The sequence below is a fragment of the Phasianus colchicus genome, chromosome 2, assembly GCF_987193195.1.
Source record: "Phasianus colchicus chromosome 2, bPhaCol1.hap1.1, whole genome shotgun sequence".
Lineage (NCBI taxonomy): Eukaryota > Metazoa > Chordata > Aves > Galliformes > Phasianidae > Phasianus > Phasianus colchicus.
In genome coordinates this window covers 17,470,014-17,483,915 of record NC_143437.1, presented here as the reverse complement: position 1 = coordinate 17,483,915, position 13,902 = coordinate 17,470,014, and the positions used below count along the sequence as shown (strand labels likewise).

The 13,902-nt window shown below is 39.8% G+C and overlaps 2 protein-coding genes across 4 annotated transcripts in view; one reads left to right on the top strand and one right to left on the bottom strand.

Annotated features, from left to right (window-relative positions):
• The first annotated feature begins 297 nt into the window (after positions 1–297).
• DEGS1 (delta 4-desaturase, sphingolipid 1) lies at positions 298–5,471 on the top strand. The gene is made up of 3 exons (XM_031596381.2): positions 298–593; positions 1,268–2,010; positions 3,657–5,471. Exons 1-3 carry the CDS (start codon positions 512–514, stop codon positions 3,801–3,803), a joined length of 972 nt encoding a protein of 323 aa, XP_031452241.1. The 5' UTR covers positions 298–511; the 3' UTR covers positions 3,804–5,471.
• A 3,715-nt stretch (positions 5,472–9,186) lies between these two features.
• Positions 9,187–13,902, bottom strand: part of NVL (nuclear VCP like) — a 31,065-nt gene continuing 26,349 nt past the window's right edge. For all 3 annotated transcript variants that reach the window (XM_031596344.2, XM_090134996.1, XM_090134997.1), the window contains 2 exons: positions 11,578–11,648; positions 9,187–10,224 (listed from right to left, as the gene is read on the bottom strand). In XM_031596344.2, coding sequence (XP_031452204.2) covers positions 10,180–10,224; positions 11,578–11,648 — 116 coding nt within the window. In that variant the 3' untranslated portion in view covers positions 9,187–10,179. The remainder of the gene's footprint in view (positions 10,225–11,577; positions 11,649–13,902) is intronic.

Here is a 13,902-nt window from a genome sequence, read left to right as displayed (position 1 = left end):
GTAAAGCGAGAATTACAAGCCACGGAGTGTCCTTAACTCCTAATTAATTATGCATACAGCATTATTCCAAACTAATAATGCAGACAACGCTATTACCGGTTCGAAACGCCAGCTCCTTCCACGCGTCTTGCTCCGTGCTCCGGCCCCGCGGCGTTACAGACCCTCACGACAGCGGGGCTGAGCTCAGACGAGGCCCAGGGTGGGCAACTGGGCTCCTGCTCCGCCGAGTAGCGAAGGGACGGCTCTCCCCTCACGGCGCGACCGCGACACCGCTACCCTGAGGGCAGCGGCCCGCCCCACCCTGCTCCGCTGAGGCGCCGGCAGCCAGGCGGCCCCTGAGGGAAGAGCGAGGAGCGCGGGAGGCGGGGTCTGACAGCCTGACAGCTCGAGATGTCCAATCAGAAGAGAGAACGATACGAGGGGGCGGGGACTCTCTCAGCCATATAAAAGGACGTGCCGGGGGGCGCCGGCAGTCAGGCGGCTGAGGAGCGGGGTGAGCGGAGTTGTCGCCATGGGTAACACCGTCGCCAGGGAGGACTTCGAGTGGGTGTACACGGACCAGCCTCACGCCGACCGCCGCAAGGAGATCCTGGGTGAGGGGAGGCGGCGGAGGCGCTCCTTGGCGCGGGCTGCGTGGCGAGGGGGCTCCCCGCAAAATGGCTGCCGGCCCCGCCGTCGAGGAGCCTTGGAGGCGGCGGAGCGCCGGGGCCGAGCCGCTGGGGCTGCGGGGCTGCGGAGGAGCGCGCGGGGATGGGGCTTTGGGCCGGGCCTCAGGGCGTGGGGGTGGCGGCCGCCGCCTTGAGCGGGGCGGATGGGGCGGAGGGGGGGGGAAGGAGCGGGAAGGAAGGAAGGAGGGAGGGAGAGAGGGAGGGCGGACAGCGACGGTGTTGGATAGTGACCGGAAAGCTCATAGCTGGGCTTGTGCGCTGTGTGCTCGTTGTCGGCTCCACGCCATTTCCTTCCCAGATAGGTTGAGGTGACATTAGCGCTTGCCACGTTACTGGCAAGCCGCTGAGCGATTGAAAAAATGTGGAAATGGCTGAATTCTGGTATCGTTAAAAGCGTGTTTTTGTTCCTGTGGTAGATGAGTCCTCGCTGAATGGAGGGGGAAGGATGTCTGTGTGTTTCTGTGGCTTTATTAGGCTAGAACTCTGTGAGGAGAGGTTTGTGGTGGTGCCCTGATGGTTGGACACGATGATCTTGAAGGTCTCTTCTGACCTCGGTGGTTCTGTGGTATCTGTATCTTGTGTAACTCTCTCCCCTGTAGCCAAACACCCGGAGATCAAAGCGCTGATGAAGCCGGACTACAACCTGATCTGGGTGGTGGTGCTGATGGTCGCGGCGCAGCTGACTGCCTTCTATCTGGTTAGAGACCTGGACTGGAAGTGGGTGGTCTTCTGGGCGTACGTGTTTGGGAGCTGCATCAGCCACTCCATGACTCTGGCCATTCACGAGATCTCTCACAACAGTGCATTTGGCAACGGCAGAGCGATGTGGAATCGGTGGTTTGGAATATTTGCCAACCTCCCCCTCGGGCTGCCCTATTCGATATCCTTCAAGAGATACCACATGGATCACCATCGATACCTGGGAGGCGATGGAATCGATGTGGACATTCCCACCAACTTTGAAGGCTGGTTTTTCTGCACTCGCTTCAGGAAGTTCATCTGGATTGTTCTTCAGCCATTTTTCTATGCCATTAGACCCCTCTGCATTAATCCCAAACCAATTACTCGACTTGAAATCATCAACTTGCTGGCTCAGCTTTCCTTCGATATTGTGATCTATTATTTGTGGGGAGCCAAATCCCTTTTTTACATGCTTGCTGGCTCAGTACTTGGCCTTGGATTGCACCCGATTTCAGGACACTTCATAGCTGAACATTACATGTTCTTAAAGGGGCACGAGACTTACTCCTATTATGGGCCACTTAATTTGCTCACTTTTAATGTTGGCTATCACAACGAGCACCATGACTTCCCCAATATTCCTGGCAAGAGCCTTCCACTGGTAAGTTTAGTTCTGAGGCAGTTCTTTTTCTTAAGCTGAGCCCTACTCTGATGTGAAAATTGGGAAGAACACAAGCTTTTAGAAGAATGCAAGCTTAAAAAACCCCAGAAGTTAATAGAATATGGAGAATCTATTAAGCTTAAGAGTTGAATGGGGGAGAAATGCTGAACAGATCCTAATTTGCTGTTCCACCATTTCTTAAAGGAGGGGAAAGGCCTGTCCTCATGCTGTCTTGGCTTTGTGTTTTATCTGACTCCTAGGTTTCCGTAATTACAGCAGGCCTCCAGTGTTTTTTTTTTCAGTTTGGAAGTATGCAGAAATCTAATTAAGAAGTTAAAGGAACCTCCAAAACTTTGTCAGCTCTGTTTCTGGTATCTTAAGTAAAATAATGTGTATTTATTCTTCAATCTCCTTTACCAATGACATTCTCTGGTAAGGAAAAGATAAGACTAGAGATACTGCTAGTGTGTGTTGTAATTCTACAAATGTTCAATAGCTTTCTGTTCTGAAGCAGTTTCAGTTTTGTCTAGTGAGAACCTTTGAACCCCTTGATAAGTGTCAGCTGTACACTGACAGTTAAGGCTTCAAAGCTAAGACTTAGGCCTGTGGCATCTGCACAAGTGGCAGATGGGTCTTTCACATTGGTTCCCTCCCTCTTCTAGCTCAAGATGCTGGGACTCACTGACTTGCTGTTCGTACCTAGGTTTGTGCTGATGAACCAGATTTTACTTAATGCATATATATGTAAGTTCTAAGTAGGGAATTCGTTTTTGCTGCTACAAGACTGGTAGTCTATGGCTTTAATAAGAAAATGAGGGTTGTTTTTAAAAGAAGTGTAGTTAACTTTGTTGGACTGGAGTTTGCTATTTGGTGAGCTGAAGATAGCTGAAGTAGTGGGGTACTGCTGAGCTGCCCCTGCTTTAGATGACCTATTTCATAGGTGTGATGATAAATCAGAAGTATCCTCAGCTCTGAACCTAGCATGTAAACAACTTGGTTTGTTTGTTGCTTATAGAAATTAACAATAATCCTCTGACACAGGAATTCTGTGGAATTCAGTGAAAACTCAGTTTTGTTGTGTTCAGGCTCTTAAGGCTTCAGATAGTTAACTAGAAGTAAATAATAAGGATACCTGATTGAAACTCCAGCATTTCTAGACCTCTAGCTTACAAAAGCAGTCTGTTCAGCCCCTACATCTAAGAGTAAAATCTTCAGAAGCTGATTATATTCATTCTTAGAAATGAGATGTTCCTGAGAAATAGTGTTCAGAGTGAGGTTTGAAACTCTATATTAAAATGGCTGTTAACTCTTTCAATTTCGCAACATCTTTTTTTTTTTTTTAGTGAGACTTGTATATACATGAGCCAGCTCTGAACTGAGTCATTTCAGCCAGCAAGCCAACAGCTTTTGTGCTTTCTTGGGGCTGGTGAGCTGCATGGTTCTGTAGGCAGCACAGTAAACAGACCTCAGGGGTAGGCTCAGCTTGTTCTGGTTCTCCTCTCCAGTGTACAACTTTTCAAACTACTGTGTTTCAAGAAATTGCCACATTATGACACTAATAGCTGTTCTTCTACTGTCTAACATCTAAACTGGTGCTAGTGGAAATAGTAATGTAAATAGTAAATGAATCTTGTGTCTCTCTTTAGGTGAAGAAAATAGCAGCTGAATACTACGACAACCTGCCACAGTATAACTCTTGGATAAAAGTACTTTATGACTTCGTGATGGATGATACAATCAGCCCTTACTCGCGCATGAAAAGGCAATTAAAGGGTGAAGTGAAGCAAGATTAAACTTCTGGCAACCAAAAAAACTTTGTCTGCTTGCTTTGAAGTGACTGGTACAAGGTCTCTTGCTAAAGATGTTAACTAGTGTCCTGAGTTAAGATCCACAGCAACACAGCAATGCATTCTTAAGGTTATTTTGTAGGAGGCTACTACCATCTACAACATTCCTAGCAGTACTCAGATTCACTGGTTAAATGTGTGTGTTTGCCTAAGGATCAGTGTTATACACATAATGCTAAATCTCTTTGTTACAGAATTTACTTTGGCAGGTGTTTAAATCTGTATGAAATGTTTGGCGCTCATATTTTAAAAGTTCTTAATGTAGTACACTGTCCCTACCATGCAGTTTAGGTGATAGTAGTATTAAGATGCTGTACTTATCTGTTAATTCTAAACTAACATGATTTGGTCAACTTAAATCTTCTGTTGAACTTATTTCCTGATTCACAGGTGGAAAAACTAAATATCTGCTCTTGTTGAAGTAGGTAATGTTATCTGAAGCATTACTCAAAAGTAAGTTACCTGCTCTACAGAAAGTACTCTAAAGGAGCAATGTGTCACTTAGAATGAAATAGCCATGTTCTAGATGGCTTACGTGGTGGCCTTGTTAAAAGGTGGGGAATTTTGATGGTATTGCTGTTCTTGAGTGTCCTCTCCTACTCCTTAAGTGACTCGTGCTAGAATATAGCTTGAGCAGCCAGTGCCTGAAGTTGTACCTGCTGTGAGGGAACTTAGCAGAATTGAGGTTTCTCGTACTGCAGAAATCTTGCTATGGTTTGGAATTCTTCTTATCTGCAAAGGAAAATGAGAAGGTAGAACCTGGTTGGTTCTGCTGTTACCATGGATTTAAATACTGGCTCTAATATTTACACTTGCTTGGAAATTTGGCTGGTATGGAAAACCAAATTAGTTGAACCAGATACTGTTCTGGCAAACAGTGCTAACTACAGCAACTGGCAACTTGACCTTTTCAGTTATTAGTCCTTTATGTGTGCAGAAAGCTGTTGCTAAATGTTCTTCCTATTTTTTTTTTTAAACCTTCCCTACATAAACACTGGTCTTAATTACATAATAAAATGTGGTGAGAGCACAGGTGATGCTATTGAATTACTTGAAGCATTTAAAGTGGGAACAAAGAATGGATTTACTGAGCTCTAAAGAACCTTTATATACCTCAATACAGTGTATTTCTTCTGTATCATTTAATGCCTTGCTGATGGTCTTAAGTTGTGGAAGATGGATACAAATTGCTCCCAAATATCAAATGCTGATTCTATGATGTGTTCTTATTTAAAAGGTGGAATCTGATAAAGGTGGGAGGCTCAGGCTGCTCTCCATGCTGGTCTGCTATAATTTCATTTTTAGATGACTTTAATGCCTGCATTTTTTTACCTGAGAAGCATACATCCTTACATCTTAACCCTCACTTGATTGCAGTTGTATTTCTAATAGAGCTTTGCTTTTTTTTTTTTTTTTATAGAAGCCTGGGCCCTTATCTGTGATTAAGTAACAGAAGTGGTATGAAGGTGTGCCAACCAACTATTTACAACATGACCTCATTGTGATGCGAATGATGTAATAGTTAGCCAGCATATTGCTCAGGGTACAGTGTAATGTCCAAGTATACCTTATTCAGTATTTTTATGTGTAATTAAAAAGCAAAGATTAAAGTAATATTGGGTGAATTTTTAACTGATCCCCTAACACTGAATATCTAGATCAAGCTAGTATTCAAATGGTTGCTGCAAGAAGGGCTTTCCTACTGAGTGGTGTTGTGGAATGAACTGTTGAGAATTACTGCCTATTCTTTTTACTCCGTAGAAAATTTAGTTTGGAAGATTTGAATGGAGTTAAATTGTAAAACAGTTTATTTTTAAGCCCCTTCTTGTATGTCTGCTCAAGTGAGGAATTGAATAGTGGTATGAAGTATCTTCAGTGTTGATGGCTCACCATAGCAAAATGAAGGATGGGAAGTCCCTCTATAATGTTTTATCGCTAAAAGACTGGATAAATTGATTATCTTTATTTATCTAGGAAAACTGAGATCAGAGGTGAACAACTTCTGTTAGGCTTAGTAGCCTACTTTCAAGTCTAATTATAAACACTTTAAGTGCAGGATGGTGGAGAGATCTGAGGAAGTTATCTATGCTTGCCATAACCTTCCTGAAACCTCTAGCTGTGATTTGAGGAACGCTTGTACTAGGTTAATCTGAGCCAGTAAGACTTAATGTTTGGATCTGAACTCGTTAGATTTTTTGCCAGCATGGGTAACTACCCTTCTAAGGTATCTAACCTCTGCATTGCATAAGAGTTATCTGCATCTAACTTCATTAGCAGGTGTTGTGCTAGAAGCAGGTCATCTCAGAGCTGACCTATATTGCAGCATAGCTTCATTCTTAAAAAGAAAGTTAAGAACCTTCTGAACAACTGAGAAGAAACTAAGATCATTTGGGAGTACTGAATTTGTAGTGTATATATATTCTTAACTATTATTTTTTCAGTCCAAAGGTACAACACAAATAAGAAACATTAACAAACATTAACAAACTTCTTATTCATATGGACAGTGTCCTCATTGTTTAAGGAATTAAATAATCTTCATTAATGCTATTAAAATATATCTGGCAGAAACAGCTTGGTGTAATTGTTGAAGGCATAACCTGAAAGTTGGAGGCAGTATCAACTAGCCAGTGAAGATGAACTCAACCTAAAAAGCACTAAGGACCTTGACAGTTATTTTTAATTCTAGTCAGATGGAATTAATGAGCTGTTTGAGTTTATTCTGTCCTGTGTAACTAAAGCATCTTACTAGGTTGTCAGTTAAACTCTTCCTTTATGTGAAATCAGCCTGGAGTTTAACTGTCAAAACACAGCTGACCGAGGGTCAACTGTTAAATGTCATCCAAGTATTGTAGCTGCAGTTAAATAGCACAGAGCTCTGAATGCCCCTCAGGGCTTTCTGAGCAACTCAAAGTTTTCAGAGTAAATTGCTGTTCATGGTTCTCCACACTTCCTTCCCCTGCCCCTGATTATTTGAAGTTGCTTAAGTGGAGTAAGTAATGCATCCTGGAGTCTGATCCAAGGCAGTTTTCCCACAGGACAGGCGTGGATTTATTCCTCTTTCAAAATGCCTTTTGCCTTTGGCATTCTAGTTTTGCTGTAGAACCTGTCTGTTCCAGGACAGTAGCCAAATTATCCCAGGTTAAATAGCTGCACCCTTCTGTCTGCATGACTCCATACTTTCAGATCCAAGCAAGACTTTTTACTTAGAGCCATATGTCAGTCAAAAAGTAGTTATGGTTTCTGGTTCTGTATCTATATTAAAACTTTTCTGTTAAGGCTTTAAATGTAGCTTGTAAGTACACAACACATGCTTTAAATTAAAATCTATAAATGCTGAGAAATGATCTTTAATAGGTTAGCAGGCAGTGTTACATAATGAGCTCAGTGTCTCCACCCCCTTGTCCTTTGTTCTCACACCAGATGAAGTGCAGAGCTGCAGCGGAACTTTCATTATTTTCCAATATAAAACCAAGTTCCACAATCAGTAAGGTGGCCTTATGCTATTGACTTGTTTGGTCACTGGCACTTCTCCTTTGCTTAAAGTGCCAGTACTATGGATGAATCTGCAGGCTGCCATACCTGTTTTGGTGGATGACAAGTAGAAAAGTTGGTTTCAGATGGTGCCCTTGCCTCCTGCATGGTATTCAAGACACAGCTTTAGGGAAGTGCACTCTTTTGTAACTTGAGTTTCAATTCTTAGGGGAAAACCAAATTCTGTTGTACTTTGCACAAAGCAGGGTATTTCTACCATGTAGATATGCCTTTATAGCAATCTGTAACTGTACACATGCAATTCTCTGATGAATCCTGTATTTCAATCAAGCCTGCAGTAACAGACAAGACTTCTTAAGGACAAAAATGTTCAAAATTTTCCAATTGATCCTACACCAGCAAATTTCGTGTTGAAACTTCTCTGAACCATCTCCACTCCCTATGCATGCTTAAGCTACCACACAATATGCCCTGGTAGAGAGTCATTGTGATTTAGATATGTGGCTAGCCTCAGGAAAAGGGAGGGAAGAATGGCATGATAAACTTTTTCTTGATCTTGTCCCAACAGAAATAAGATGACTAGAGGGAAAACTTCCTCTAGATACATCTGCTATTAAGCAAGCAGCTGCATATGCAGAACAAAGTAGTGGTCTCTGCAGTAAGAACAGGCTTGTTCTTGAAGTGATGTCTATTTCTTATGTATGGGCACAAGCGATCTTGCATTTTCTCTTATCAACAGCTTTTCAGTGATGAATGCTGTAGCCTAGGCAGAACTTCTCACAAGAAAAAGCACTGTGGCTATACTACTTTCTTGTGGGAGCAGTCAAGCAGAGTACAGCTGAATGCTTTCCTGTTCTTCGACAAACAGGTAGCCCAGACATGGTAAGCAACTTCAACTTCAAATTTTCTGGTAATTTCAAATCTTCCTGCACTGAGTTTACTTTTCAAATGTCACACTTCAAGAGGAATGATCATCAAACACCTTGAACGTTACACATACTTCAGCAAGATGAATTATTACTACTATTTAGTATTTCTTGATCTTTTTTCTACCCTGCTTTCTTGTTTCATGTAGTTTCATGTATACACATAGGAATAGTATCATGGTAAGAGAAGAGTAGGAGAGAATTCTTAACGTATATGCCAGGGCTTCAGGATTTGACTCCTTTGTAAGCTTGTTAACTATAGCTATACTTAAGTCTGATAGCAGTATTTTCTTTTATGGATATATGAAGGAAAACATCCACATGGTTATTTTCAGTTGTGAAAGAGTGGCTTGTTTGCCACACCTTTTTCCAGGAAAGGACACCAGGTATTTCTGAATTGTATCACTGAAGTTGCATCACAGATTTTTCTTCTAAATTTTATGTAGTTTATTTCTTGTTAGAAATTGATACATGTTACCAGTGAGTTTAAAAAAAAAATATGATGGCTAGAATTTTCATTCTTGAAAGCAGAACTGCTTGCAGCTTCAGAATTGCTGTTTGATTCAGCACATGCTCTTTAAACACAGATTTCATTGTACACTTTCTGTGAAGTTTGCTAGTAGAAACACTTCCTTTTTTGATGCTTGACTGATAGTTGGACTGTTTTAGGAAGAGTAAGACTGATTATAGGTAGCAACTGGGGTACTTTCGTTGCCTCCTTAAGGAACTTTGTAGATTGATGACAGCAGTAAAAATCAGAAGGCAAGTAGGTGTCAGAAATTAGTTGCCCTGCCAGTAACAGTAACACTTCAGTGTTTTAACTTAGATACTTCCAGTCTACTGATGCTGAATGTTATAGCCATCTTTCCAAGATGAAATTTTCTTGTTACAAAAGATACAACTTTGTATTAAAACCCAGCTATGAGAACAAATGAAAGTATCTGATCAAGAACATACTGAAAAATGCCATCAAACTGGATTTCCAGCAGCACTTTAAGGTAGCTGGAAGAATGAAATGGAGCAAAATGAGTTCTTTTACATCGTGTAAAAGAATGAGATCTTTCAAGTGTGTTTCTGCTGATTAAGGCTGTTTCTCAGTTGTGAATTAATAATCACTTAAAGTAAAAAATGTAGTTTGAGTTTCTTCCTTGGCTGTTTCTTACAACAGTAATATTTTATAGAGGATATCAGAATGCTGAATTAAGAAATTCAAGTTGGTAAGAATTTTCAGAGTTTTTTAACAATTCTAACAGTTGTTAACACTTAATTTGAAGTACTTCTTAAATAGTTTAATCATAACATCACAGCATTTCTGAGACTTCCAAGATTTCCAGGGTAACTTTTAAGCTATCTCTAGATAGCTCATTTTCATAAGGTGGAAAAAGATTGTCAAACTCTGAGTAGCTGTGCTGGCACAATCAGTGTATCACTATTTCCAAACAGCATGATTAATAGAGTTACACACTGCACTATATCTCCAGTCTCCTTTCACAACTCTCTTCTCCATGTAATTCCTCCAGAATCCTTGTTCTTGAAAACATAAGTGTTTTAATATTTGAAGATACCTCTGAATAGTAGAAATGTGGAAGAAGCCTGTCTGCTTCTGAGGGATTTCTGATTAAGGACACCAAACATTAATGCAGAATGGACTCAGATCTTTAGCACTAAAAGCATTTATTTTTAAACTGTAAATGTGATGAGTAGAAAATGTATATTGCATCTTCTATTCTACAAATAGTTTAAGGACTGTTTACAACAGTAGATTACAATAACCTTTTTTTCAGGTGCATGACAACAAGTTCAGAGAGATGGGGTACAGCTTCTTTCCAACCTGTATCTTGAAATCTGGCACAGGGTTATAAAATTCTCTGCAGAGTAAGTCTTTCCTAGGAGAGAATGTATCACCTGCACAGTGATTGACGCAGTTCTTCATACATTATTTGATCCTGTAAGTGCAAAGACAAGAAGAAAAAAGACTCTAGACAATGGGAAAAATATATGCAGCACTTAAGAGCTACTCTTCTCTCTTGTCAAAATAAAGAACTTACCAGCTATATGAGACACTAGCTCTACTTTTAAAATATTTACCAGAAAGAAAGCTAACTAAGGGCAAACAAGATCCTACTGCCCTTGTAAATGAGGCTTTCAGCAGCAGTTAGTGGTACATAGTTAACAGAGGGCTTTGGCAGAGTTCACATAATTCACATTGCCATGCTAGGCTCAGAACATCACAAGAACACTAGTGCTCTTTTTGCCAGGGAAGCTCCCAAATTGTCACTCCCACCTACTTCTGCCAAAAATAAGCAGATAAGAATATCTTTTACTGATCTTGGTTAATAGTAACTGTTCCTTTATCTTTCCACTAGTCACTCAAAATGATCATCTTGAGGAAGTGAGTACTTTAAAAATGTTAAATCTTACTAAAATTAGCAGCATGCAGTAGGTATCTGGCTTCAAAAATAACTTGTGGTTAGCCTCTGATCAATCAAATACACAGTAAGTCAACTGAGATGTATGTAGGAGAGAAGAGACTCAAATGAATCAGTCAGATTCAGCTGTTTCCCAGTATTGACAGGAGAACATGTAGAATTTGCTTGATTCAATATATCTAGCAGGTAAGAAATAGTATATGGAAATGGGAGATAGTTCAAAATATTTATTTTGATAAATGCTCTTGGCTGTACAGGGAGAGCTATTAACAAGCAATTTCTATATAATCTTCTCAATTATAGTAATTAAGATAATTGAGCAACTTTCATTTCAAAATAACTAGTCATAAGATAACCTTTAAAATGAACTTCCTTGACAAATGCAAGCGATTAAAAACAAAGATGATAGGACATAAAGAAAACTTTATCTCAAAATGATGTATCTTACACCTTAACAGAGATGGCTGAGCACCTGATGGCATATCCATTAGGGGGAGAAATAGTGGGGGCAAAGGGTAATGCCTTGACTTTTGTGCCTGTGGAATATTCATTTAAGAGGTGAGGGTCAGGTGAATAACTAGTCTGGAAACATCAATTAAAAGTTCAAGGTACTACACTAAATGCTAACCTTGGCAGTGTGGTAATCCATTTACCACAAACCATCATCTATCTGCTGATGAAGAGGGAGACGTTTTTCAGAAGTTCAGAAATGAAAATCTTGGTTATTTAATGCAGAAACAGGTAGCGTCAGTAGTTGGTGAAATACATGCAAATATTTTGCAACTTTAAGTACTTCTACCAGTCTCTAACAAAGAAAGAGAATCCTTTTCAGAGGGCTGGTCAGCCTCACACACCTGAAGCTGTTCTTACCTTTTTTGATACTGAAGATTTCACTTTTCTAAAAGCTTCTTCAAAGTGTTTATGGGAAATCTTGATTTCTCCTTTAAAAAAAAGAAACAAAATATATTATACAAGGAAACTGCAGGTAAGTGACAATCAAGTGATTTTGTTTTTGCTTGTATTATAATGCAGTATTCATGAAACCTAATTCCATGTGCTAATCCTGCTACTTTTATTTCTGGACTTTACTATCTAGATGTGTTCAACATCAAGCTTCCCTATGGAATGCTACTTAAACACCTAGAAACTTAATTAAATATTAATTTATATATTTATATATGTTTACTTAAATACCTAGATTGTTATCCAGATTCTACAACAAGATTCTCAATTCCTAAATAATTCAATTCATGTCATTTTGTTTGACCTCAACCAGAACTGAAAGCTGTCTTTACTTTTTCAGTTGCTGTTTCTTTTAATGTGTATATAAATCCCCTTTCTGACCCTAAAGCAGCTGCTTGGAGTAATTTTTTCCTAACCATACTTCTGGAACAGGTTTGTGGTTTGGTTTTTTTGGTCTGTTAGCAGGTAAGCATACCTCAAATAAATCATGGTTTCCTCTGTTCTCAGAAAGCAAGCTTTCTTTAGCCCAGATGCCACTACCACAGATTCAGTACAGTGCTAACATGCACAGTTATCAAAGGGAGAGGTAAACAAAAGTATGCTTAGAGTTAATTTGGTGCATTTTTCATGCATTTCATTAAGAAACCTTTTGCTTCCAGGGATATGTACTGCCAGTGCCTTTGCAGATATGTCTGTCATGTGATAGGACGTGCAGATGTTACAAAACTTTAAACTTTTCAATATATTTGATGTCAGAGTTCAGAAGAATGTTTTGCTGCATAGCAGGTGGAGATGCCTAAATATGAGAACTTGTTCAAGATGCAGATAAAGTTGAGCAAATTAAACATACAACTTAGCTGCTTCTCATCTTGGTTCTCTGAAGCTTTTATTCAGGATTCCCTCTACAATATGAAGTTATACTAGTAAGAAATAAAAGGTGTAAACTTAACATCTGAATGTAAGTATCCTATTTCCCCAAGACAACACCTACAGTTAGTGAGGAAAAAGCTCAACTTCACAGAAGTCACATGGCTTCAATAGCAAGTCATCAAAACTCCATTAAATATAAAAAGACAGCACTGAGAATTTTTTGCTTTCACTTCTGTTTTTAAGTCTGTTTACTTGAATTATTAAACTAGCTGAGACTATATTTAAAGGGAGAATAAAAAGAAAACAGCTGCAGTCAATGAGGAAGACAATAAGGACATCACTATCAGAAAAAGTTATGGTGAAATAGTTTGTGATACAAATCTAAGTGTATTAGCCGTGACAAGCATATTCTTATGTACTGCTAGTTTACCTCTCAGCAAGAGTAAGTTGGGGGCTTTGCATTTCTTGTGTGGTAAGAGCAGGCACAGTGCTTGTTAATATCAAGCTAGTGTTAGTAACCTGTACCTTTGCTGCTTGCATTCATATAGCTTGCCTTGCTTTTTTTGACTGCAAAACCATTTAGCCTGGGAAATTAAGTTATGTGTGGTTACTTGTCTTTTAGCAGTTTCTCTTTCCATGTTGCATTCAAATCACAAAATATACGAATGTTTCTTTTTAAGCATTATATTTGAAACTTGAGTTACATATTTAAACAAATAAGATTTTTCTTGTTTATCTAGATGAGTAAAGGATAACTGCTTCCTATGATATTTTTGAATTCAAAGTATCAAGCAAGGACCAGCTCTGCTTTTCAGATTCAACAGCAGAAATGCAAAGCTTTATCTCAGTTAGTAAATCACCTTTGTTTTTAGCAGCTAAGAACAAGAGTTCTTAGAATTCCATACACTCTTTACTTAACAAGATCAGCTTTATGGATGATTCCAAGCCTCATGTGTGTTCTGTAGTAAGATACTCCCAGACTCTGTATGCACACTGCCTTTCTGAAGACGTAAATGAACAAGGCTTCAAATCAAAGTCTACCTTACAGCCTTCCGTACTAGCTAAGGGTGACATCCTGGAAGTCCAAATCCCACACAAACAGCTGCTATACATGTGGATCAATCTGTGCCTGTTTGATGGACTTCCTCGCTGCTACCTGTTAATGCAATCAGGGGTCAGGCTGCAACCTCAGGCTTAAAGTCTGGACTGAAGTGAATAACATCTTTGAATCAAATGTGCTCTGTCTGGAGTAGTTATAAAACCAAACAGGATAAGTTCAAAGATTTCCATCAAGAGCAAGCAAATGAGTAATACCTTCATACAACAATGTGAGTTTTTGTAGTCTCTTCTTTTTCCCCCTCT

Excerpts from the sequence above, each read along its gene's own strand:
- DEGS1 (XM_031596381.2), top strand. The coding sequence starts at position 512 with ATGGGTAACACCGTCGCCAGGGAGGACTTCGAGTGGGTGTACACGGAC. Across the intron at positions 594-1,267 it reads CCGCCGCAAGGAGATCCTGG|CCAAACACCCGGAGATCAAA; the intron begins GTGAGGGGAGGC and ends TCTCCCCTGTAG. Across the intron at positions 2,011-3,656 it reads CTGGCAAGAGCCTTCCACTG|GTGAAGAAAATAGCAGCTGA; the intron begins GTAAGTTTAGTT and ends GTCTCTCTTTAG.